The sequence below is a fragment of the Erpetoichthys calabaricus genome, chromosome 1, assembly GCF_900747795.2.
Source record: "Erpetoichthys calabaricus chromosome 1, fErpCal1.3, whole genome shotgun sequence".
In the NCBI taxonomy this organism is placed as follows: domain Eukaryota; kingdom Metazoa; phylum Chordata; class Cladistia; order Polypteriformes; family Polypteridae; genus Erpetoichthys; species Erpetoichthys calabaricus.
The window spans coordinates 32915647-32942397 of record NC_041394.2 but is presented as its reverse complement, the minus strand read 5'-3'; the positions used below and the strand labels follow the sequence as shown (position 1 = coordinate 32942397).

Sequence of the window (26751 nt, the reverse complement as noted above, 5' to 3'; positions counted from 1 at the left end):
ATCTTTTAAGATTATGAGCAATGCAGCGAGAGAGACAGAAGATACAATGACAAAGCTTTGAATTGTAATTGACAGCCATCAGAGCACAGTATGGCATGTCAACGATTCTTAACAAAGATTTTGATCCTTCCAACATCTATTTTCAAAGATAAAGACAGGGTGGGGAAAATTCAACCTTTTTGGTGTCGTGACCCACTTTTTCTCTTGTGTCTTTGTGACCCTCCATGGAGGGTCGTCCCCTCTGGTGATTAGAACGCAAATTGTCAGATGGGGCAGCAGAGTAGTTTCTACTTGATGATGAATGTGTTTGATTGACAGAGCAAGATGGGGGTCTCTTAGTGATTTGATTGTGATTTCAGAGCTGGAGGGGGTCCTCCCTGGTGAATCAAATGTGATCATCAAAGCAATGGTGGGGTCCACCATGATTGTCGGAGTAGCGACTCGCTGTTGGCCTACCATGACCCACTACCATTATAAACAATAGCAACTCACAACCCACCAGTGGCTTGGATAAGAAACACTGTCATATCAGGTATTCTCAGATATTAAGAATAAAATAAAAATACAAGTAAATTGAAAAAAATAGAATAAAAACAAAGCAAGGGTGGCATGGTGGCACAGTGGTAGTGCTGCTGCTGCCGCCTTCACAGTAAGGAGACAAGAGTATTCCGACTTTGCATGTTTTACTTATGTCTGTGCAGGTTTCCCCCTGGTGCTCCCGTTTCCTCTCACATTCCAAAGACATGCAGGTTCTGTGGACTGGAGACGCTAAATTGGCCCTAGTGTGAGACCGATGTGTATGTGCGCCCTATAAATGATTGATGCTCTGTCCAGGGTTTGTTCCTGTCTTGCTCCCTATGCTAGCTGAAATAGGCTCCAGTGTTCCCCATGGTCCTATTCAGGACTAAGTGGGTTAGAAAATGACTGACTGATGACACATAAGCAGATGTAGTTTTTCACCAATTTGTAGATGCTTTTGTCAAACTAACAATAAACTCTAAATGTTACTTAGAAGAGATACGGCCAGTTTGGTAATTTTTTGATGTTCTGTTTGTTTCCCTCCATTGCTAAGCGTCCTTTCCAAAGCAGAAGTGGTTCATGAGCAGCAACATTCTGTTCAGGCATGTCAATTCTAGTGCACTGCCCCGTCAATGCATTAAACAAATCATTTGATATTCAGAAAGGATACATAAGTTGATACATAAATTGTTGTCAATAAATAGAAATCACCTGAGAAATAAACTGAAACATTTTTCAGTTGTGGTATGCTCCCCAAAAGGTATTTTTCACCTGAAGGTTTCATTAAACCGTATACTTCAATTCCAGGCTTTTGATTACTCATTGATATACAATTCATGCCAAGAAAACCAGCAGCTCATCATAACTGACATCAGGCCATAAAGAAGGCACCGCTTGGAATTGGGCTTCAGTGTGTGCTGCTGGATGTGTTGCAGTGCAGTGATTCTTAAATGTATTTTGACCTTTATTTAATTGCAGACAGTATGAAGCCAAGATGTTTCATGTTTTGTCTGGTCAACTTCATTTCATTTGTCAATACTAGGGGGCTCTGCCCCCTGCTCGCTTCGCTTGCCAACCCCCGTGTTTGGTTAATCGGATATACAATTTTAAAAGATTTTTTTTTCTTTGGAATTGTTTCAATTTCATTATTTGCACTTTTACTTTAAAGCTTCAGTAAAAACAATATTTGGAATTAGCTTTTCTTCAAGATCGTATTGAATTTTGTATTCCATTTTTGGAGATACAGTACATCGTGACAACAAAACATATAACTTCCTGTTAGTGAATATCGTTTCCTTCTCTCTAGTAAATTGTCACACACATGTATTTAGGAGACAACTAAAGGGCTTAAATACATGTGATTCCACGCCAGACCAGGGGGTGGCGAAGTGCACTCATTTTCCCTCTCGATCTTTTGCAGACCATTGTAGGGAAATCCCACCCGGCACTGGGGCAGCCAATGACGTCACTTCCGGTTCCGGTATTGATGACATCACTTCCTTTACTGGCCTTTAAAGCCGCCATCTTGTAGCCAGAGAATCAGTTCTGTTCTGGACTCAGTTGAATGAACATGTCTCTGTTTTTGAATCAGTTTTGCAGCCGGGAAGAATTATACGGGTGGCTGCCCCAAACCTTCTCAATGTCTTATGGTCGTTTTTCTGACAGTGGCGTAGTCGGCAGAATGGAGAAAACCCAGAAGAGAACGGGACTGGACCTGAATCATGTCCAGGTGGGAGAGTACCTGGGCCGAGCTTTCGTGTGGGGATTGCGTCTCGGATTTCGGAAAGAACCGGTGCAGACTCCGCTCCCTTTGTCTAGCTCTGGGTCACCTAAATCAAATAGGGAGAGTGACGTTGGGACACACAGACATGGGCTGGTTTCTTTGGGGGAAGCGATGGGGACTTATTATGCTCTCTCGGAGGAGAGAGCTGTCCTCCCCACCTGGGCTAAGGTCCCAGAGGAAAGTGGAGATTCCCCAGACCAGCAGGTGAGGAAAGTGAAAGACTGGAGATTTGACCCTGAGCGGTCTACCCAGGAACAGCATGATGTTCTCTGGGAAGAGGTGGCAGGTTGGTTAAGGCCTGCTGAATGCACCACCTTCCAAATAGTTAAGAAAGTGGCCTGCTTTTTATTAATAAATAGCCTGCCAGAGCATTTCACCCAACCGGTCTGGGGAGATTTTTCTAATGTAAACAAGCTCATTGAGACGTCTAGGGCAGATTTGCAATTTGGGAGAGCAGAACAGTCCTTAAGCGGACGCCGTAGAGATATCGTTCCTCTTAATCTTCCCTCTCGGCATAAACCGGAGTTTGCACCGGAGTCCCCGATTCCGCGGGCGCAGCCCTCGCTCGGGAGTGAGGCGGAATGTAAATGGAGAGAGAGGGATGGATTGTGTGCACTTTCAAACCCCTTTTTAATGGCTCACAAGGGAGAGGTCATTACAAATGGTTACAAAGTGGAAGCTCTATTTGATTCCGGCAGCAGCATTTCTGTTGTTGACCACCGATACGTACTACCGCGACAATGGTTAAAAAAAAAAGACCAGAATTACCTGTGTACATGGAGATGTCCGCTCATATAACTCCGCCCGATGTTTCATCAGACACAGAGGATCACTTAAAAGAATCACTGTAGTGGTCCTCCCAAATCCACCGTGCGCTGTGATTCTCGGGCGAGACTGGTCTGATATTAAAAGCGGTGAAGTACTGATCTCTCCTTATTTGAAATTGGGCCTAGTTACCGACGGGAATCATCCATTTCAGGTTGTCTCCACACCGTGTACTCAAATGGTGGAGAAAGATATGGGAGACCAAGAGAGCGATGGGGAACTTCCTGGACCATCGCGGACCATTACATCATCTGTCCACGTCTCGCCAGAATGGGAGGACTCTCTGCCCCTTGAGGTCAGACCAGACCCTCTCTCAGATCTGAGCTTTCAATTTAGATAAACACCGGCTTCATTTAAAAGGGAACAATGGAATGATGATTCCCTTAAGTTTACTAAGAATGTAGTAGTCCTAGTCAACGGCCAACGCACCATTCAGCCCATGCCACAAGGACCCCACTTTGTGATAGAAAATGATTTATTATATCGGGTCAGTGAGCACGAAGGGAGGGGTGCGGAAGCTGTTGCTAATCCCACCTCCTAGGAGGCCACCTGGGCACTGAAAAACATTAGAGAATATTAAGCTCCGTTTCTATTGGCCGGGAATTAATGAGGTGTATTTCATGTCCAGAATGTCAGCTGCAGCAAATTCCTAGGAGGGACCATGCTCTTCTTGTTCCCCTTCCCTTAATTGATGTCCCATTTGACAGGATAGGGGTCAACATAGTGGGACCCCTGGAACCCTTGGCCCGAGGACATAAATATATATTAGTCCTCGTGGATTATGCGACCCGATATCCAGAAGCTGTTCCATTGCGGTCAGCTAATTCTAAAGCTATCGCACGGGAACTAATGGGAGTCTTTGCGCGAGTTGGGGTCCCTAAAGAAGTCCTTACGGACCAAGGAACGGCGTTTACCTCGGAGACGTTCAGGGAAATGGCCAAGTTACTTAAAATAAAGCACTTGAAAACCACGGTGTATCATCCTCAAACCGATGGTTTAGTAGAGAGATTTAATCAGACTCTTCGCAAGGTGGTCAGCGGGGATGGGAGGAATTGGGATCAACTCCTCCCCCTCATACTCTTTGCCTACAGGGAAGTCCCTCAAGCCTCAATGGGGTTCTCACCCTTTGAATTACTATATGGACAACAACCCCAGGGCATATTGGACATTTTAAAAGAAGGTTGGGAAGGAGAGGCTCTTCCCTTGACTAATATTTTGGAATATATCGTGCAATTACGTGATAGATTTGAGAAAATTCGGCCCATATTAAAAAGTCACATGAAAGAGGTGCAAGCAGCACAGGCCCACTATTATGACCATGGCACGACACTTCGGGAGTTTCAAACAGGGGATCGAGTCATGGTATTGGTTCCCACCTCTCACTCTAAACTACTTGCCCACTGGCAAGGACAATATGAAGTTAAATCATTGACCGAGTGAGCAGATATATCACGTGAATCTGCTGAAACCATGGAAGGAAAGGAACCCTGATCCCACCTCCGGCCAGCCCCGCTCCTTCTTCACTCAGACTAACACACTTAACTTCAGGTCTAATTTGAATACCCGACAGGTGAGAGCTGAAGCAGTTATCCTGTCCGTCCTGGAGGTGGTGGACGAAAACCCCGGAAGGACCTCTCTGGTTGCCCACGATATTGTGACTGAGCCTGAGGTCATAGTCCGAGAACGCCCCTATCTTCTTCCTGAGGCAAAGAAGGCTGAAGTGGAACTGGAAATCAAGCGCATGCTGGACCTAGGAGTCATAGAGGAGAGTCATAGTCCCTGGTCCAGCCCAATTGTCTAAGCCCGACGGGAGTTGGAGGTTTGGCAATGACATTCCGTCGGCTTAATCATGTGTCACAATTTGATGCTTATCCAATGCCTTGAATGGACGACCTCCTTGAAAGGCTTGGACAGGCGGAATATCTGACCACACTTGACATGCATCTCAAACATTAAGACTGTGTTTACAAATCCCATGCAAAATGGCATATAACAGAGACATTTGCATTGCATTTGTCATTCCAACATATGGTGCATCTCAAGCATTAAGACTGTGTTTACAAATCCCATACAAAATGGCATATAATAGAGACATTAGCATTGCATTTGTCATTCCAACAGATGATGCATCACAAACATTAGCACTCCTTTTACAAATCCCATACAAAATGGCATACAACAGAGACATATACATTGTATTTGTCATTTTAACAGATGGCATTTTACTATTATAAATGTTTGTGATGCACCATCTGTTAGAATGAAAATTGAAAAGCATTTTATTACTGCATGCAATACAAAATACATTCCAATAGATGGTGCACTGCAAACATTAACACTGAGGTCTACATTAATTGTTTAGATGTCCGCCCATCTTAGACAGGTAGCACAACTAGTCTATATAAATACAATTGTAAGCAGTTTATGTCTCTATTTTCTTATTTGACAATCATTTAAAAATGGCTAAATTGATTTTTATGAAATATTGCATGTGTGTTTCTGGTGATCCAGTTTAAAATTTAGGCTGAGTGGTATACTGGAAAGAGGGACTGTCAGTGCCAATACATGGACTACAATTCCCATGAAGCAACAGGAATGTGAGGAAGGCAAGGCAGGAACCAATCCCGGGCAGGGCGTCAACCCACCTCAGGTACAATTTTCTTCTTAATTAATCTGAATAACAATTTCATTATCTCACAGGATTACAGTTTTTGTCTATATATATATGTGAATTTCTCCCTGGGATTAATAAAGTATCTATCTATCTATCTATCTATCTATCTATCTATCTATCTATCTATCTATCTATCTATCTATCTATCTATCTATCTATCTATCTATCTATCTATCTATCTAAGAGTACATCTTTTTGTCTCATCGTGTGCTGTGTTTATCCATCATGAATTTTCAAAAGAGATTTACTTATACATTGGGTGTTTCAGCTAATAGTGTGAAAGGTCAATTGTGAAGGGAGCAGTCTAAATGCAGCTGATAAATCTGCCAGGATAAATCTGAGTGATTGATACCACTGTGCATTATTGAAAGTGATTCTTATTTATTTATTAATTTTTATTTGAACTCCTCATATCAACATGATTCACACAATGAGACAAGGGTGTGATTTAATTTTAGATCAGGGGACATTTTTAAGCCCAGCTGCCTTTTTTTATTGTTCCCCTTGGGTTTTATTGATGAAAAGCATTTATAGGAATGTCAGCTCCTTAGTTGAGTGGCTGTTGCCCTCAGTTGTTTTTTACTCTACATGTATATAGTGACGTTCATAGGAGAGCTTATTTAGTAATTTATTTTACTGTATATAACACTTTCTGCGCCACAGGCCATTCTGAAGTTTTTCACTTTTTATTCATTTTATTCTGTGATCGTGTGCCCTGCTCAAGGTAACACAGGAATCAGACAGCCTGTTCAGAAATTCCTGCATAACTGCGACGGCCTTGCAAAACAGCAGAAGCATTGAAACATCCTTCCAGGTTTAATTTTCATTTTTTAAAGTTTTGATTATAAACATACGGGGCTGCACAAAATGTGAAATGTTGCAACAGACATAAATGGTGGCCACCATCCTAAAGAGTTCTGCAGTCTTTGTTCAGGGTGTAATAAGAGTGTTGTTGTCTGTCTCTGGTTTTTCGTTAAAGAAGAGCAGATGCCTGCCTCCTTTGTATTCCTGCTCTTGGGTGAAAACACTGAATGGCATTAAGTCTTGGCACCCAGGCTCCGTCAATAGCCCAGTGGTCCAATTGAGAATGGCCCAGTGCTAACAGGGGCAGGTGGTCCGCTGAATAGGAGCACATGGCGTTGTCCTGGTGGGGATCCTGCATTCCCCCACCGCCTCCCCCCCCCCCCATCCTGTCCCCCAGCAAGGCCCTCATTTTCACTCCTATTGTGCTGTATGGCAGGTGATCAGGAGATCTTAACACAACATACAAGACTCAAATTGGCTCCCATCCAGAATGCAGAAAGTCAAAGCAAAATATTCTCTGTGAAGCATGAAGGTCGGCCAAATCCGCCTGAGGGTATGGCTCTGCAGTTGTTTTTTCCCCAGATTAAGCAATACAGAAATAAATAACTTTACTTTTCAAGGGTTTTCACATTTTTCCTATTTGGAATGGCACCAAGTGAAACAACCCAAGGAAGTGCTGAGGGGCGCTATATAATGAAAATGTATTGTAGGGCTGAAATAATACACATGTAAAGTAGTGCAGCAGGCAAATCAACAGTCAGACCCCCCGCAATTGGGGTTCAGTGTTTTGAGCTAGGAAGGTACTTTGAGCCCTCCGTAGAAAGGAGCCTTGGGAGAACATGTTGGTTATTCCAAACTTCCTCAGTAATTGGGTTTCCGCTATTTGCAACTTTCCTCTCCTTACAGGGACATGCATCCTGAGTAGGAAATTCAGCAGGCATCACCGTCAGGGCTTCCATCTTGTGAAATCTTCTTCATCACTCAATCTTCTTCATCACTCATCCATTTTCCAAATTAACGTATTACATTACAGGCTGGGCTTAAAGTAGAAAGCAATCGGGGCATCCTGACCCTCACACACTCACGTGGGCTCTCACTCTGAACCGATTAGCTTATCTGTGCAATTTGGGGATGTGGAAGGAATGCAAAGTATCGGGAGAAAACTCACACGGACATGGAGAGAACATGCAGACCTACCTACCGGGCGTATTGCAGAGCTTAAAGACGTGTTCAGTCTTAAGCATCCATCCATCCATTATCCAACCCTCCATATCTCTAACTACAGGGTCACGGGGGTCTGCTGAAGCCAATCCCAGCCAATACAGGGTGCAAGGCAGGAAACAAACCCCGGGCAGGGTGCCAGCCCACCGCAGGACACGCACACACACACAAACAAAGCACAGACCAGGGACAATTTAGAATCGCCAATGCACACCTAACCTGCATGTCTTTGGACTGTGGGAGGAAACCAACACAGACACGTGGAGAACTTGCAAACTCCACGCAGGGAGGACCTGGGAAGCGAACCCAGGTCTCCTAACTGCGAGGCTAGTCTTAAGCAGAGGAGGCTTAATGTGGGTCTTCGAAATTCTCAAAGGCGTTGATAAAGTGGATCCTGCAGGATTCTTTCAACTTAACAGTGAATCACATACTCGAGGACACCAAAGGACATTTGAAGTGAATTTAGGATCAAAGCCTGAAAGAGTTGTGGGAATCTCGAGCAAACTACCAAGACATGTAGGTGAAGCAGAAACTTTCAAAACTTTTAAGAAGTATAAGGATGAGAAATTGGGACAGTGTAGCTGTCAGCTAAGCAAACAGGTGACAAATGGACTGAATGTTGTATGTTCCATACAGACAGTGACTAGGCCAGATCAGGCCAGCCGCGTTTATCCCCCATGCCCTCCTCAGTTTTATCATGGATGCCCGACTGTGGATTGAAGTCTGTTTTTAAGTGTAGTTTGTCTGAGCAGTAATAAAAACGGTGCACACCAACCTTATGTGTTAGCCTCTCTACATTAGCTACAAGGGAGCAAATCCATTCACTCTCACAAGCTGTTAGAACCATGTAAAGAATGTCGGTCTGAGAAATGCTGCTGACAGTGTGAACTTCAGTGTGATTCTTGTACTTTAATGTCTGTTGCATTAGTACAACTCTGAGTTCCAACATACAGGAGCTCTGGACCTAAAATGCAGTTAGTAGTAGAAGGCCATTGGGAGGCTCGTCCATCATTAGGAATTGAGGAGCATTCACTTCCTGACATATTCCAGCTTCAAGAAACGCTCATTTTAATGTTTTCAACTTCTTTGTTGTGGGTACACCATGACTGCCATTGAAAACCATAAAAGCAAGTGTGGCTGCAATTTCAAAAGTGTGACTGTGACAAGTGCCACCTCTAATCATCCATCTTCTGCCTGAATCTGTTTAATTCAACTCTAGGTGGAGGGGAACCTGAGCCTATCCCTGCTACATTGACCACTTAGGCAAGAACCAATCCTCACTATTAACAATACTGGTCATAGAATGACATTTACTGGGTTGTGTGCCATCTTGTAGATCCACTGCTTGACAAAGAACCACTGAATCCTGGGAAGAGTTCTTGGCCCAAGAAATCGGCTTTTATCCCATTCAGGGGCACAGGGAGCCAGGAATTAGCAAATCATAGGGCACACCACACTTATTTATAAAGTCACCCAATTTCTTACTTACATAGCTTTTCAGATTAAGAAAAAACAGTGAACATTTATTAAGCAGATCTTTTCCAATTCTACATTGGAATAATCAAGATGAGAACAGGCCATTCAGCCCAACAAATCTCGCCAGTCCTATCCACTTAATTCTTGCACAATCGCATCAAGTCGGGTTTTGAAAGTCCCTAAAGTCCTACTCTCTACCACACTTATTCTACGTGTCTGTGGTTCTATCTATGAAGAAAAACTTCCTAATGTTTGTGCGAAATTTCCCCGTAACAAGTTTCCAACTGTGTCCCCGTGTTCAGTTTCGATCAGCTGGACTATGTCCCTTCATAATTTGTAACTCTTCATGTCTCCTCTTTATCTTTTGCTTAAACTGAAATTGCTCATCTCTTTTAATCTTTCCTCAATGAATGAATGTTGTGACAGGAATTAGTTACTCCTGCTTAAAATTGGAAAGTGAAGAAGGTTTGAAGACACCAATTTGACCAGCATGCTGCTTCGGACTATTTTAGTTTCTCCCAGAGTCAATTCATGGACAGTTGTGGTTGGGTTAACTTTATACCAATCAGTTTAGAACTTCTTTGTTTTCCTGTCAGTTTACAGAAATCTGTATCTTCGTGTGTACACAGTCGATATATGATTAGTAAAGTTTATAATTGTGAACTTGTAATACCTCTGAACTTGTCACAGTGCTCTACGCCTGCACTAAGTGAAGGTACAGCAACGCGCTATCAGCACATGCTCACAATCACTGAAGAACGCTATCCAAAAATAAACAGAATTCAAGTTTAGGGCACCGAGAAACCAGTCCTGGTAGTGAGGATATCCACTGGATCTTACAAACTGGGAATACAATGAAAAAGAAGTTGTGTCGAGATTGACCTCCTACAGTACATGAACCTTAAATGAACCTTAAAAGACGAAAAGCACTGACATTAACAGACATGGCATCCAAGAAGAAACGAGCGACTTCAGAACAAAATAAAACAGGTACAAATAATTTGGGAGCTGATAGGAGGTCTGTGAGGATAGCAAACACTTAATGGTAATTGTAAGGAAAGCAAGAATGTGTAAAGACCTCAGACTATTTATTTCCTTATTTGTCTGCTTGTTAGTTTATTTACTTATTTGATCTTCTGTTTCTTATGTGAGGGGTGGCTGGCATCTTTGCTTGGCTGGGACATCTCCTTAAAGGAAGGACAGGGAGAGACGGCTTTTGAAGGGCATTATCTTCCCCGACCTGCAACTTGGCAGCCCCACTGGATTGCAACGGCACCTCAGATTCTCGCAGTGCTGTATGGGAATTACTGTTTGTCGGCATGGCCATGTTGGGTTCCGTGGATGCTGCCAGGGGGAGCTGTGGAAGCTGAAGAGTCCTACTTTGGGGTTCAGCCACACCTGGGAGCAATTCCAGACCTTTCTAACGAGCCACCTGGAGTGCTCCCAGGTGCGGCTTAAAAAGGAGCCAGCTGCCTTACAGAGATGAGCCAGAGACGGGATGAAGAGGGACGATGCTTCACTGTGAATGAGTTGAGGCGAAGGAAAGAAGGAAAGAAAGAAGGAAGTAAAGAAAGAGAAATGCTGTGTGCTGTATTTCTGGGCTGTATTGTGAATGGTGCTAGTGGGAAATGACTGGAAAACGTTTCCCACAGAATAAAAGCCTTCTGTGTCTGCCGTGTCATGTGTTTGTGTGGCTGGTGTACCTCCTGGTAGTCCATACTTAATATATATATGTGTATATATATATATATATATATATATATATATATATATATATATATATATATATATATATATATATATATATATTAAGCTGTATATATATTATTTTGCTGTTGTGACAGAAGTCTGCATGCTACGTAAAAGTCTCACTTTGGGTTATGGTTAAGCAGAATAAATAAAGAGCGGCTGTGAGGTGAGGATGCAGGATGAACTTTTTAAATTCTAACTGCTTAATTTATGTCATTTGATTTTCATTGATTTGCAGCGCGATTTTTGTATAGTACGACTTATTATTTAACTTTCCTAAAAATAATACTAAGTGAATGAAATTGCTATCCATCTTTTTTCTGTCTCTGTCTTCAGATTAACCAATGTTTCTTTTTCCAGCACGACACATTTGCATGTGAATTAAGAATCTTCATTTATACTATGGGGAATCTGGAACTCAAGTCCTTGATTTCAGATCATTTTAGTTTTCGTTCCCCCATTTGCCTCTGACTTAATTAAGGGTGGACTCAGCACAACCTGCGGTTCACTGGGGCAACCGAGGTGCTGATCCTCGACTGCAGCAACATTCAGATCAGCCAAAAGCAAAGCAAGGCCATGACGATTACATAAGATGAAACACAACAGAATCAGAAATCCAACTTGTCACTGTGGAATAACGCCAGATTCCTGGGCGAGTTTCATGTTAACATTTCTTATTTGGCCAATAGTTTTATCCAAGGCAGCTTACACACTTGAGATACAATTGGTTACATTCCTTTATTTTTTTCCCCCCATTTGGAGTAGCGGCAGGTGAAGTGACTTGTTCATGGTCAAGCGGCATCAGTAGTGAGATTTGAACCCCAAAGCCTTAACCACCTCGCCACTCTGTGAAGAACACCATAGAAGGGAGCAGAGCAGAGCTCGAGTAGATCATTTGCTGTCGGTTTATTTTGGAAAAAATATATCAGTCTTTTAACAACTTAAGCAAATAACATAGAAATATATACAATTCTCTTTATAAATACACAATATATACAAAAATTAAATTATATAGAACGTATATCTTGGATGCTATTTACACTTTTGCATTGTTAAATTACAAAACAACACAGACGTTATTTGGCTTCAAAACAAATAAACAGTTTCCAGTGATTTCCCCCCAAAAGTCCTTCATTAACATAAGTTAAAAAAAAAAAAATAATAATAACACAACCAAGACACGCTTTACACAGAACTTGTGCGACTGAAAAACAAAACTCATTATTAAAATAAAAACAAATCAGTGAATACTGTGAAGATAAACCTTTAGAGCCAAATCAAGCTTGAGCATTTTATCAAAAAAAGAAAAAGAAACGTTTTAATATACTTGGAAAAATGTGAAAAAAAAAAAAAAAAAGGATAGGGGGTAGGCAGTTTTTCAATTTAGCCTCCATACAGTACACCCACCATGCTTACATGAATAAGCCTATGAATGTATACACACAGATACATATTAGATTATATTATATATATATAGGAGGGACACTCAAAAAGTCTCAAGCACTTTTATATTTTCATTAGAAACGGCGAAGGCGGGAGGAGCAGTAATTGTGCATTAAAAAGTTGGTACGATGTTGGGAAAACTGCATCGCAAACGAAGGTGATTATGTAGAAAAGTGATGTCATTTGTTTTTGAAATTCTTAATAAATAGACTTAATAAAAAAGCGTGGAAACTTTTCAAACGTCCTTTGTATATTATATACATACACACATATATATATATGTATATACATACATACATACACATATATATATATATATATATATATATATATATATATATATATATATATATATATATATATATATATATATATATATATATATATACACACACATATATATATGTATATACATACATACACACATATATATTATTATACTGTTATATATAATATATATAATCTAATATATGTTTCTATATATAAAATAAAATGCACCCCTTATGAAGCAGAAACATTGTGTCTTTAACCTTCTTTACACTCAGTGTTCAGTTCCCCTATATATTATATCTCCCTGCAAATATATAAAAGATATTCTTTATACACTCAATATACAGAATACAACTTATTTTTGTATTGCACTCTTCACTGAGAGCAGGCACAGAGCGCAGTAAACAATTCTCAGTTAAAATACAAGCAGATTATACTAATTAATAATACAGAACTGGTACAGATGTAAATGCAAATTTGCTAAAGCACACAGAGAACAAGGTAGAAACTGATGAAAGACAAATGGAAGCCAACAATATCTGTCTGCATGTATATATCTTTTATATATCGATAGAGATACATAATATGATGTCTATATATGAATTAATTATTATTTACATTGATGTGAATTTTAAAGTAAATTCCATACTAATAAAACCACTGAACATCATGGAGGTGCCACCGTGTTTGAATGTCCCCACCTTACGTTTCTGCCTTTAAACTTTCTATCTTGAGGTAACTATGGCCGTCCTTTTTCTGTTACAGTTCCAATATGTATGCATGTGTATTCGATGTACTGTATGTGTGCCTATGTATGTGTATATACAACGTCCACAGTATATAATAATCCACGACCACGTAAACACGCGCACATACACAGTACACTCCGTTTCTTACTCTAAACATGTACATGCTTGTACATTTGATAAATGAGTGTCTAGCTTATTTTGAACATGCTCGGTGGGTGTAACTGCAGGTTTGCTTACCAGGTTTGTGGTTCACTTTCCAGTATGGATGGAGTACACCCCTGAAGACATCACACAGCACATAATACACACACACACACACTTTCTCGCTTTTCAGTCCCCCATGAAGGCACAGTATTAGCAAGCAGAGACCTGTTACCTCCATTGCAGCCCAGATTGGCTACAACTTTGCTTGTTTGACATGACTTAGAAAAATAAATGGAATCACCTTTGTTTTACCCTATTCCGTTTTTTTTTTTGCTGTACACACACTCACATCATGCACACTTGATCATTCTCACACACACATACATTCACTTAAAACACAATTAACATTAAAACCTCTTCTGCATTTGTACAAAACTACCTTTCATTGTGTTAAAATAAAGTACCTCTTTTTTTCAGAATGCATACAAATACAAAAAAATCAAAACAGGCACTTACACATTTTAACCCATCTCATTTCCTGAGGAATGTAGTGAAGAAAAAAATAAAATAAAATCTGTCACTACTTTGGATGTAATGAAGGTTAAGAAAATATTAAGCATGTGGCACCAAAAAAAATAAAAGCTTTCACAAAAGAAAAAAAAAAGGTCCAGCCTTTTCAAGAATGAAATAAAAAGAAAAGTACTAAAAAAAAAAATCCTTGGTTGTTATTCATTCGTAGATCATTAGTTACAAAAATAATGATGATAAAAATATATCAAAAAGAAGTGCAAATAGGATTTCGGCCCACTTCATTCCCGACATCATCTCAGCTGTCGTTCTTAAGCAAACCAAAAAGAAATAGGAGTCTTTTTTCCATTAAAAATATTTTGTTCAAAAATGAGCAGCATGAATAAATATTAAATAGATTTAAAAAAAAAAATCATTGTCCTTAATGAAAAAATGTAAACATTTTTCTTTATGAAAAAAAAAAATTCTCTTCAACTTGTAAGGATGGTCAGTTTTTTTTTATACCTGAATGGATAATAAGTAGAAAGAATTAAGATGCTAGTCTGGAATTCAGAAATCACAAAAAAATGTCTGCCTTTTTGGGCAAAATACGTGAGTTAAGGAATAACATTCAAAAAATTTACTTATTCAGTTATACCTAAAAGAACCCTAAAGTAATACAAAATGATTTACACAAACACAAAATGATTGAAAGGGTGGTGGGCCAAAAGCAGGGCCTGTCTGTTAGAAGATGTCTGAGGTAACAAACTGTGCTCTAAGACAAAAATGGTACAAAAGCTGGAACAGGATGGGGCAGCAGCCCATCAGAGGCCCAACTCGCACACGCACTCCCACATTCATAAAGGTAAGAAAATGACCTGACATGATGGCACTGAGGGTATCCTACACACTTCAAAACTTGGGCTCTTTAATGGCACTTTAGTGGGTTGCATGGTTCCAAGTAGAATTTCATCCTACGAAGGTTCCTTGCATAGGATATTCTTTCTTTGGGCTTTGGAATGGTTCCTAACATGCGGACACAACAGAAATCTTTAAGGTATAGTAGAATACGGACAGATCAAGACAACCAGAACTTGTTGCTGAATGCACCAACAATCAGGAACCCACTGGTACTTGGCAATTCTGCCGTCATCTTCCGCTCTGGAATTTTTTCTACAGGATTTCAGGAAGTAGGCACATAACCGAACAAGCAGAATGGAACTGGGTAAGGAGTGTATCAGATAAGCTAGTTTGGGTTTTCTATTCAATAGAATGCAGTTATTGATTTTCTTGATTTTCCTAGCACCAGAGATTGGCAACACATTGCATGTTGATCGAACGTGCAAGAAAGAACTCTGCCCATGTGACATTGAAACAACTACTAGAACTACTACCGCTCACATGGGGCAATTTAGACTAACCAGTTAACCTAAAATGCACTTCTTTGGGTTGAAAACCAGACTACCTAAAGAAAGGTTCCACACAAACTTGTGGAGTATGGACAGATTCCACACAGGCAGTGGTCGTTCATGGGATCTGAACTTGAAGGTATGAGCCAGCAATGGCATTAATTACTGCACAAAGCCAAAATGACCCCAGCTCATTTTTAATTCTTGCCTATAACTCTTGGAAGAAATATTGGAAAAGGGTATCTGAGTATGATGAAGAGTAAAGGGTATAAAACAGGAGTCAGACCACCACTGCTGCATAGATCAAAAACCTGAGCAGCTAAAAAGGTGCATGAAAGGAAACTAGATGCCACCAAAATGAGGATGCTGAGAGCGGTGTGTGGAACAACAAAGCTTGATAAGATCAAGAATGAAAGAAAATTACAGGCATAAGGTAAAGTGGAGGAAATTTCAAAAGGAAAATACAGGAAAGAAGGTTAAAGAGGTACATTCAAGTCATGAGGAGAGAGTGGGAAGAGGAATCACGGATATGGAGGTGTTGGGATAGAGGAGAAGAGGATGACCAAAGAAAAAGTGGTGTGTCTGTGTGAAGGGGGAACTAAAGGAGAAAGGGGTGTCAGGCAAGGAAATGTACAACAGATGAGAGTAGAAGAGACTGGTCAAATACAGTGACCCCACATGAAAATGGGAAAAGCTTAGAAGAACAAGATGAAGAAGAAGAAGATGAAGAAGAGGTGTGGAGGACAGACCTATTACTTAACTATGCATAGTCACAAGACTACAAGAAAGGCCTGCTAAAAGGATGTGAGAATTATGTAAACTTAGAAAAAAAAATGTACAACAGGATGTTATTGTAGGGAATGATTTGCTAAAGATTGGGGGGGGGGTTGCTTTCTTAAAAGCTTCCCTTCTCCTAAACAAACATGCAAAACTGCACAAGATGAATACAAAGTGGAACCACTGGGCTGACGTATTGACACACTCAGACATTTATTCACGTATGCATACGTCGAGATATCCACCAATCCATCGATTTTATTGAGTTCAGGATTATGGGAGCCTACAGTCAACAACGTCCAGCAAAGGAGGAATCAAGGATGCCAATCCAGTGCATGGCACACTCACACAACACAGCCATACAGTTCATGCCAGGCCAGCTTAGAGTTGCCATCAACAGCACCATCCTTCAGATCTTCCAACTTCTATTCTAGACGTTTTTGTCATTAGATCACAATGGTTAGGCTCAAGAAGTAACTATCATCCCAATTTTTTATGTAGAAATTTTGGAAAGGAAGCCTTTAAGGTTCACTTATCAACATTTATGGGTCTGGTGGACAGCAAGTTACAAGAAAAAAAAGAAGCATCTTACCTCTGTGGCAAACACGCACTGTTCAATTTGTTCTGGAATAATGTAAACTGGGTGGTGAAGGGATTCTTTTTGAAAGGAGAGTGAAGACACTGATATGATCTGCTCAGTCCGTTTACTAGAAATGGAGGGTGCAGGTTGGTAAAAAAATCAAGAAGGAAACAAAAATAAGCAAAGAAACATTTTAGAGTCTAGATTTCACTTTCAATTTACAAAAAAAGATAGCTGTTGCACAGCGAGAACTTGGCACTTACTGGTCAAACTTGTTTTTGCTCACAGCTTCTTCCTCTGCGTAGTTGTAATCCATCAGTCTCTGCTTGTACCCTGCCTTATCAGAGAGTCCTTCGGAACTCAGTTGGGCATCCTTGTTGGTGACTTTGCAGTGGCCCGCTCCTCCTGGGATGATGAAAGCCTCCTTCTCTCGTTGAAACTGGGAGAGATTGTTGATGGTTTCCAGGTCATTTCGGACAGCAGGCCCCAAGCCTTTCTGGTTCTGTCGCATCTGCCGGAGCACAATGGTGGCCGCACAAACCACAAGAGCCAAGGTTATAATTCCAAGGACAAAAGAGACAGCCAGAGCAACTGGGAATTGCTCCTTGGCTTGCTCTGGGACGTTTGTAGGCTTCAGGCTGAACTCACAGCTGGGGCCCATGAACCCAGGCGGACATTGGCAGACAGGACCTGTGAAGTGGGTAAAGCACGTGCCACCATTCTTGCAAGGGAAAAAGCTGCAGGCATCTGACCGTACAGCACAGTCCTTGCCAGTGTAGCCCAGGGTACAAGTACAGGTATAATCATTGATGCCATCTACACAGGTGCCACCATTTCGGCAGGGACTACGGGCACAGTCATCCACATTGATCTCACAACGGGGGCCAGCAAACCCAGGCCGGCATCGGCATAGCATGCTGCGGCCAAGATCCAAACAGCTCCCCCCTGAAAAACAAGACAAAATTGGCTCATAAGTGATTGCTGGTAGGTAGGTAGGTAGGTAGGTAGGAAGAAAGAAAGAAAGAAAGAAAGAAAGAAAGAAAGAAAGAAAGAAAGAAAGAAAGAAAGAAAGAAAGAAAGAAAGAAAGAAAGAAAGAAAGAAAGAAAGAAAGAAAGAAAGAACTTACCATTAGCACAGGGGTTGTTGCTGCAACGGTCGATTTTCTTTTCGCAATTGGAGCCCATGTAGTTAGTTGGACATTGACAGGAGTAGCCACCGGTGGGCTTCTCCACACACGTGCCACCATTGAAGCAAGGCCCATCCGCACAAGTCATGGCACTGATCTCACAGTTCTTACCATAAAAGCCTTGCGGACAGGAGCACGTGTAGTCATTTTCAAGATCCTGATCAACAGACAGAAGAAAAAGGACAGAAATTACCAACTAGATCTGGGCTGTGGGCAACCACGGAAAAACAGGCTTACTCTTGTAAACTAGACTATCTACTAAGAATTATTTTTTAAACATTATTTTACAATATCTCCCTAAAACTTATGTTGAATAACAGGAGTATTTTTCATTATGTTAAGTTAAGGTTTTCATCAACACCATAAGCAGTACAGAGGGAAAGAAGGGGCCATTGCATATTGCTGGCTTAGTGGGAAGTGATGCCACCACAGTCCATACAACTGGCAAACATTGTGTTGAAAAAAAAAAACATCAGCGAGGAAAGAATTGGAATGTTTAGCCCCATGCCACTGGCAAACTAGATAGCCATCAGATCCCAGTGGCTATGGCCCGACTCTGCAGCGGCAGAAAATGGCCTCCTTTGTAAGAGGGTGGAAAAGGGAAGAGGGGCTTTGCTTAAAAATGCAATGTTGATAAGCCTCCTTAAGCAGAGTGGAGTGTGAGCAGCATATTCTGTACATACATAAAAATGTGAATGGGACTGGAAGAGCAATACTCTCTGACATTTTAATGACCTCCAAAACACAAATTATTCATCCACATATATGAATATAACAGTTGTTCAAAGTAACAGTATGAGAAAGTACCAGCATGTAGGAGTCCCATATCAGTAAGACAATGAGTTAAGACAATAAATGACATGACAGATGGATGGATGGATGGATGGATATTCTCTAAATAGAGGCTCTAATAACTAAGGAAGCACACAGAAGAACCCGACAACCTTTCTGACTAAACACTTACCCCCCTACTTTATCAAATTAACCTCCTGGCTCAATATGTACTTAGGCACTACTTGGATGGCTCACATTTCCCTCTCTCAAGCCATTTCCTTCTCTTTTTAACTTAAAACGTAGCTCCGTGCAGGGCCGTTCCCTTGTATCCAATACACAGAGCCTCTAAGCATAATTGTGTGTTTTGTGCCTTTTAACATGGCGCACATAAGCCACTTCTACCAATGTACACTGATCTGGCCCAGAAGGCTATTTATTTTCTTGGCATCTTTCTACATTGTTTCAACAAATTGCCAGATCTTTTGAGTCAAGGAGAACAAATGGGATTCTGCAGCCATCCTGACAGCTGTACTGTATTTTCCAAAGCTAATCAAATCACTGATTTCCCAATGTAAGTAAGCACTTTTTTAAATAGTCTGTTTTAATGTTATAACTCTGCCTTTGGTGGAAAGTTTGCCTGCGAGTGTGAAACAAAACTCAACAGGGATGTCCCCATGTTTGATTATGGACATATGGTGCTTTAAGTAGAGTCCATTGTGGATGTGGGATGGCAACTAAAACATGATTTAAAAAGAAAAAGGGTCTGAAAGTTATGGAAAAACCTGAATATTTTAGCATGGCTCCCTTAATAACATTATCATTAATGATGTCATTTGGTTGGACCTGGTAGATCAACAATTTGGATTAGCTAACAAACAATTTAAATTGAACTCCAGAGAATAGTCAACATACACTAGAAATTCAAAACCCAAGACTCTTGATGGCGATGCCAGCAAAAACAGACAACACTAATTTTGCTATTAATAATAAGGTGGCATGGTGGGTATAGACACCCCCAGTAATTCAAGGAGTTTGGTTCCATTCCCAAACCTGTCACTGTCTGAGTGAAGTCTGCATGTCCTCCTGGCATCCACATGGGTTTTCTCCGAGTGCTCCAGGTTTGTCCCACTCTCCAAAAGGGCACGTTTATACTGAGAGGGAGTGTGTACCCTCATCTCTATGGGTATTCTATCCAGATTTGGTTACTGCCTCGCTGCCCAGTTCTGCGTGATTAGGCTTAGGCTCCCCATGACTGTGCAATGGATAACTGATGGACATGTAATGCTACAAAGTAACTATTTAATCAGGATTCCCAGCAATTCAAGTCCTAATCAAGTGCAGAAGACTGCAGGTCTTGGCTATACCTCACATAAGAAAAGTCCTTTTGAAGCTTTCTGTGGGCCTCTACTTAGAGGCTACCAACAAAAGTGGAGACAAATGACACGACAATATGGAAAATAACAGTCACCAGCTGAACCCCATGTGTGAGTATTTACAGGTAAAGGCTTTGTCACCTCTAAGTATTACAAATGTCATTAGGAATTTGTTTGGTACCTAATATGTTGTGCCCACATAGCTGATCCCCTCAAGTATGGCTTCAAGCACTGGTGTTGTGCACTAAGAGCTACTGAGCCTGTGTTGCATTTACATTTATCTTACTTAAAAATGGATTACCGATCATCTTTGATTGCTACACAAAGAAATATTTACTAACTGGCGCCCCGTCCAGGGGTTGTTCCTGCCTTACAGCCGATGATTGCTGGGAAATGCACCAGCTCTACCATAACCCTGCCCTAGATGAGTGGGTTACAAAGATGGACAGATGGATTGATAAATACTTCTTTCAAACCACCACCAATCAGTGAATCTTCATTTTACTCCCATCAGTGAACTTAATAGCACATCCTTAGGATGCGATGGAGAACCTGAGCACACAGTCAGTGACAGGGCTGTGATCTGAGGGCTTGGCAGTAACAACTCTACCCACCATACCACCATGTTTCTCACAGAACAACACAGGCACAAATGAAATGCATTGCATGCTATTCTCTATTATTAACTGGGGTCAGATTGTATATTTTATAGTACCTGCAAGCCATTCCAGTATCACCCTGCTTTACTTAAATTGATCTTAATGAAATAAAGTGAATGCTACGAAAAAGATCTGAAATGACTGCATCAAAGCAGGGCCATGTGTCCCGACCCCCACCTTCAAGACCCATGCACCCGCTACCCCCGACTCCATTATTGTATCATCTTGCCCTACCTGGACTTCCAGATGATCATCTATCAACCTTTCACAGCTACCTTTGCAGGGCCAGCAAAAGTCAGCTTGAAACCTGGCTGTAAATTGTCAGAGTTGAACAGGCAACATGCTAAAACAGTCATTTGATACAAGAAATATGGCTTCTCTTTCTAAAAGGCATTCCATTTTTGTTGTTGTTTAGTTGTATTTTACTTTCCATCTAATGGCATATCACTTGATGCATATATGCAAGCAACCCATGCACTTTGGAGCCTGATTTTCAAAAGATGGCGGAGTTGAGGAATAGATGAGAAAAAGGAAAGCAAATATGAATTGATGTAAAATGAAAATGAGTTACATGAAAGTGTATATACACCCACATAAAAAAATATGCTATAATGTATACATATTTATATATTACAGTATACAGGAAAGCAATGATGCATGTTTGAGACACTGATTTATATTCTAGTAATAAAAATGTCAGCCTTAAAGAAGAAAGGTTATATTTAACCCTGCCCTGTACATGATAATCTAGGAAGGCTGCACATTTTTATAAATGTATTATCTTTAACCCAAGTTCCTGTTTCTTATACTTCTCAGTATAAGCTGTTCATGATATGTAAGGTAGGAGGAGAAAGCTTTTAAAAATCAGGCCTGTTAAAAGTTAGTCTCATCTAAGCATAATTAAGTAATAATCTACAAGGTTATTTAGACATGCAGAGTGCAGTCTGTTTGTTGTGTAAAATCTTAAAAGTGTCAAAGTGGAAAGTAGAATGGACTACTTTGGTAATACGCTGCCTCCATGGCGTTCTCAACACAATCAGGGAGCTGAAACCATTTTCAGAGCTCTGCTTTAAAAGTCAGACTCTGTTGTTAAATACAAGTTTGCATATGTTCATATTTGTTGTGGATGTTTAATAAGCCAATCCATATTGGTATCTGAGAAACTTGTAGAAGTAAACAAATTCCTTCATATATATGTGTAGGCTTTATAATGAATAATATATGAATATATATGCTAACCCAAAATGTATGTATACTGAAATAGTATACGCTATCTCAAATGTATACTCAAAATGAATACTTAAATGATTTAACGTGTGCGTTTATTTATGTGCTTTGGAGATGTACTTAGTAAGCTCCCCTTGATTCTTTTCGATTCTCAGATCAGAAGATGCGTGTGTATGTCTGTGTATGTCTGCGCATGCGTGTGTCGCTGCGGAGCGGAGCGGACGGGACACTCACGTTGCAGCTGCCGCCGTTCTTGCAGGGGTTGCTGTCGCACTCGTTGGTCTCCAGCTCGCAGTTGGTGCCGCTGTAGCCTGGTCGGCAGGCGCAGGTATAGCTCCCCTGGCCGGTGTTGGTGCAGGTGGCTTCATTTAAGCAGGGCTTATGGTTGGTGCAGTAGTTCAGGTCCTGGTTGCAGAAGAGTCCGCCCCAACCCTCCTGGCAGTTGCACTCCCAGGGCTTGCTGCAGGTCCCGTGCAGACAGCCGGGGTAGCGCACACACTCGTCGCACAGGCGTCCCTGCCACCCAATCCGACACTTGCACTCTCCAGGGCGCTCGCAGTAACCGTGGTTCTCGCTGCAACCCGGCAGGCAGATGGCTGGTGATAATACCATAACATAATGAAAGGGGGGAGAAAAAAAAGAAGAAGAAAGAAAAGAAAAAAAAATGAGAATACTTGTCCAGCCTCCCCTCCCCTCGCTCACTCGTAACACATCAAGTTGTTGTTAAGTACTAAACCAGGCAGCTGGCGTGCATACAATAGGAACACATGCCGTCCCTTTCACGCAAGGGAGCACACATTAAACCCCAACGCGTGTCTCTGTTAAACCACGCTCCTTGAACCCTTTGTCGACTCGAACAAAAGAGCGCCGTCTCCCTGGGCGCAAATCGAAGTTTGGCGGGGGTGGTTTGACCCTTTTTTTCAGCCCCATCCCCCTCTATTTTTTTTTTTTTTTTTTTACAACAAGCCTAAAATCTCCAAAAAGAGAAGTACGAGTGAAGGAGATTACTGATCGCTAAGCAACGCCTGACACCCCTCAATTCCTCCGTCTCTGCTCCGAACGCGTGGCTGCAAAGCCGGCCACAATGGGCATCTTAAGCCCATTTTTTTGCAGGACAAATAAACCTGTTTAAACGATTGCATTTTTTTGGCAGGGCTGCTGCGAGAATAATGCCGAGATTATTAACTCACTTGAGACGAGGGCAGGCGCGTACTGTTTGCTTTGGAGCCGCGCTGTGCCGAGACGGGTGCTGAAACTCGAAATAAGTATAAAAAAAAGGTGTGCGTCCGCAAGTGAACGTGCGATTCTCAAGTTAATTCTCTATAAAAACACTTACTTAAACAACAAGAGACTCAAGGTTTGTTTTTGTTTTTTTGTCCCATGACAAAGATTTAGAAAAGTTGAGATACGACTGGTTTCGTTTCTTTTGTTTTTTTCCAATAGGAGCGCAGGCAGGTGAAGTGACTTCTTCATGGTCACACAAGGTCAGCAATGGGATTTGAACAAACACCCTCGGGGATTCAAGTCCAATTCCTTAACCACTATTGAAGATATCTATGCGTGGGTGTATACATACAGTCATCAGGAATCATAAATCACATATTAAATATCACATGTATGACGTAACCGCAACCCTCATTAAGAGAAGCGGTTAAGCAAATGCGATTAGATTTGTCGCCAGCTTTCTTCATGAATTCATACTTTTAAACAGATTATTATCATTTCGTTAAGGTTTACAGTACAAACAATGCTAAACCGAAACTGTGTTGTGTGTCTTTTGAGCGGTTCATTCACTTTGCCCACACTTAAACATTTCGTAGTGTAAAATTAATAATAAAACGTTTTATTTATATAGCACCTTTCTCATGCTCAAGACGCTATATAATTTGTATTTATTTTTATAATTTCTAAAATTATATTTTTATATCCTCGAAGAACAATACATGACAAAAAAAGAAAAACTTAAGATGTCACATGAAATAACATGGTAAAGAGAAACGAATCCCACTGTCAGATTTGCTATTTGAAACAATAAAGGGGAAAATGATTGCATGGCATAGAACTTTCCGAAGATATGCACAATCTTGGCACCAGCTGAAGACCGATTGGCTAAACAGAATATATTTTAACTCTCAATATAAACATATCGTTGATTTTTGGGAAATTGTTTAGTAAAAAGAATCATAATGATGCATTTTAATTATATAGCGCCTTTCCCAGGCCACCATGGCATGTTGCCAAAACGTAAATTGACATATACTTGCAGTGTAATATAATTTGCACTCTTACAACAATATGTAAGTAATGTACAAGTTGGCCTTTTTAATTGTGTGCATAAATATGTACTACAGAGTTTATATGTTTTCGAAAACACACTATGAAAAATCATTTGCTGTTTTATATAGCGCCTTTTAGCGTACACTATACAAGTCAAAAAAAGAACACCATTGGGAACTAAAAGTTATAAATAGAAAAGAAATTGAAAATGATAAAGGCATTACTTCACAACATATTGCAACACTCGATTTTCAAGTGACAGTATGTACAATGACCGTTGCTTTCGCACCATCTCTAGTAAGAAACAAGTACTTAATATTTGACACACACACGTTACAATGATCCTTACGTTCTGAGCAGTAGTCTCCTTTCCAGCCGTACAGGCAGTTTCGAATTCCCACTTCATCACACGTGTAGTGTCCGAAGGTGTCGTCCCGAGGACGGCAGTAATCTGAGCAGCTCTCGCCGTAGTAGTGCTCGTCGCAGACGACGTGATACGAATAGCGCAGCTCGCTCTGCTCGCCAAAGTGCACATCCTGGGACCAGTCTTCACCGACTGCCAGCCTTCTCTTGGTGGCCAAACGGCTGATCATGTTGCTTGGATTTTCTGTGAAAAATAAATCACACTGTACTTTATTTCTGCATGCATTTCGTTTGTTTACAGTTCAGGGATTTGTCCCCTCTACATTTAATCCGAAATTGTGCACTACTTTAATTAAAGAAAGAGCCAGCGTCTCCCTCTAGTGGAAAATAGAAAGTATTGAAGTTTACCTGTGGATTGTTCAGTCGAGTCTGCATTCCAGGCTTCAATAATTAGAGAAAAAACGCCCTGTTGCGAGTGCATAAAGAAACGCTTAGTTTAATAAATATGTACGGACACGAATCTTGTTCAGTTTTCATCAAGTACTGATGCAAGGTTCTGTGCACTTACCGGCCACTTGAAGTGAAAGGGTACCCGGATAGAGGCACCGTCAGCGATAGCGCTCTGATCTGATGGCAAGATTTCCGTGTGGCCAGTCCCGTATGTACAAGGAGGCTCTGGAGAGATGACCGCCTGAGCATGTTTGAGACATACACGGAAAAAGATCTGACACTCACGTGGAGTTTTGCAACTACTCCGAGAGCTGGTGAAGGAGTGAACCTTCAGCTCAAAAACACCCGAAGAGTGCACCTGGAGAAAGTGGGGAAAAGAAAAAAAAATCGAACTGTGGTCACTGCGCAAACAACCTGGCGCGATGGACCGCAAAAACAACTCCCGAGCTTAACAGGCTGGAGTAGACACTTACCAGGTGGGTCGACAGCAAGGCCAGAAGACATAATAATAACCCTAAAGCCATCCTCTTGGGTCTCCTTAGTCCGCCACTAAGCGTCAGCAGCAGACGGGAAAAGGTTATCCAAAAAAAGCTCCCCAAAAAGGTACGAATATCCTGGTTAGAACAAATTGAAGATCACAGAGGAAACAAAATCCTAACATAGGAAGGCGAGGAAGCAGGAGTTACAGGAGCTTCAGTGTGGCAAAACAAACTTGGCGTGACCCCCCAGGCTTTTCCTACGTAAGACTTAATGCTGTTGTTTAATGCCAAAGAGACGGAGTTGAGCGAATTTATAAGACTGAAAGATCAGTTAAGCCCCGCCCACTCACCAGCCCCTGTAACCGCCCCCAAGCCAAACAGCGACCAAATGGCATGGACAAGGGGTGGGGGCGGTGTGTGTGTGTGTGTGGGGGGGGGGGGGGTGTCGGGGGGGGGGGGTCGTGTGTTTGATGGCTGGGGATGGAGATTAAACCGAGAGCTACCTCGATTAGAGGAATTGATTTTTTATTTTATCTAAGTAATTGAATAAGGTGAGGGTTGAAGTGTGGATGCGAGCTTATGCGTGATGTCACTTGTTGAGCTGACAGAAATGTTTTCCTTTCCTAGAGACTTCCATTACGGGACTGCTGGGATTTTTTTTCTTTCGGTTTTATTTCATTTCATTTGCTACTTTTTTATCCATATTCGTTTAGTCCTGTACATCTAATGCACCTTGCGTCCAAAAGCAGTTATCGGAGAGCCTCTTACTGTAGAATTGTATATTGACGAATGATTAATATGGGATTAATAAAGTATCTATCTATCTATCTATCTATCTATCTATCTATCTATCTATCTATCTATCTATCTATCTATCTATCTATCTATCTATCTAATAGAGCAGTTTTCATTCTACTGATTATCAAAAGTAAGTCCTTACCACTTGTAAGAAGTTACTGGTGTATTTTACGTAATAGTAAATGATGAGCAGTGACATCAATTTAACTCGATTGGTACTTTTCAATGACCGCG

General features: G+C 41.1%; 1 protein-coding gene across 1 annotated transcript; it reads right to left on the bottom strand.

Annotated features, from left to right (window-relative positions):
• Positions 1–13787: 13787 nt before the first annotated feature.
• Positions 13788–26072, bottom strand: dlc (deltaC). Its single transcript, XM_028797473.2, has 9 exons — positions 25714–26072; positions 25359–25598; positions 25199–25256; positions 24777–25034; positions 22385–22746; positions 18058–18274; positions 17194–17875; positions 16943–17057; positions 13788–14689 (listed from the first exon to the last, which is right to left on the bottom strand). The coding sequence occupies exons 1-9, from the start codon at positions 25762–25764 to the stop codon at positions 14684–14686; spliced, it is 1989 nt and encodes a 662-aa protein (XP_028653306.1). The 5' UTR covers positions 25765–26072; the 3' UTR covers positions 13788–14683.
• Positions 26073–26751: the final 679 nt, after the last annotated feature.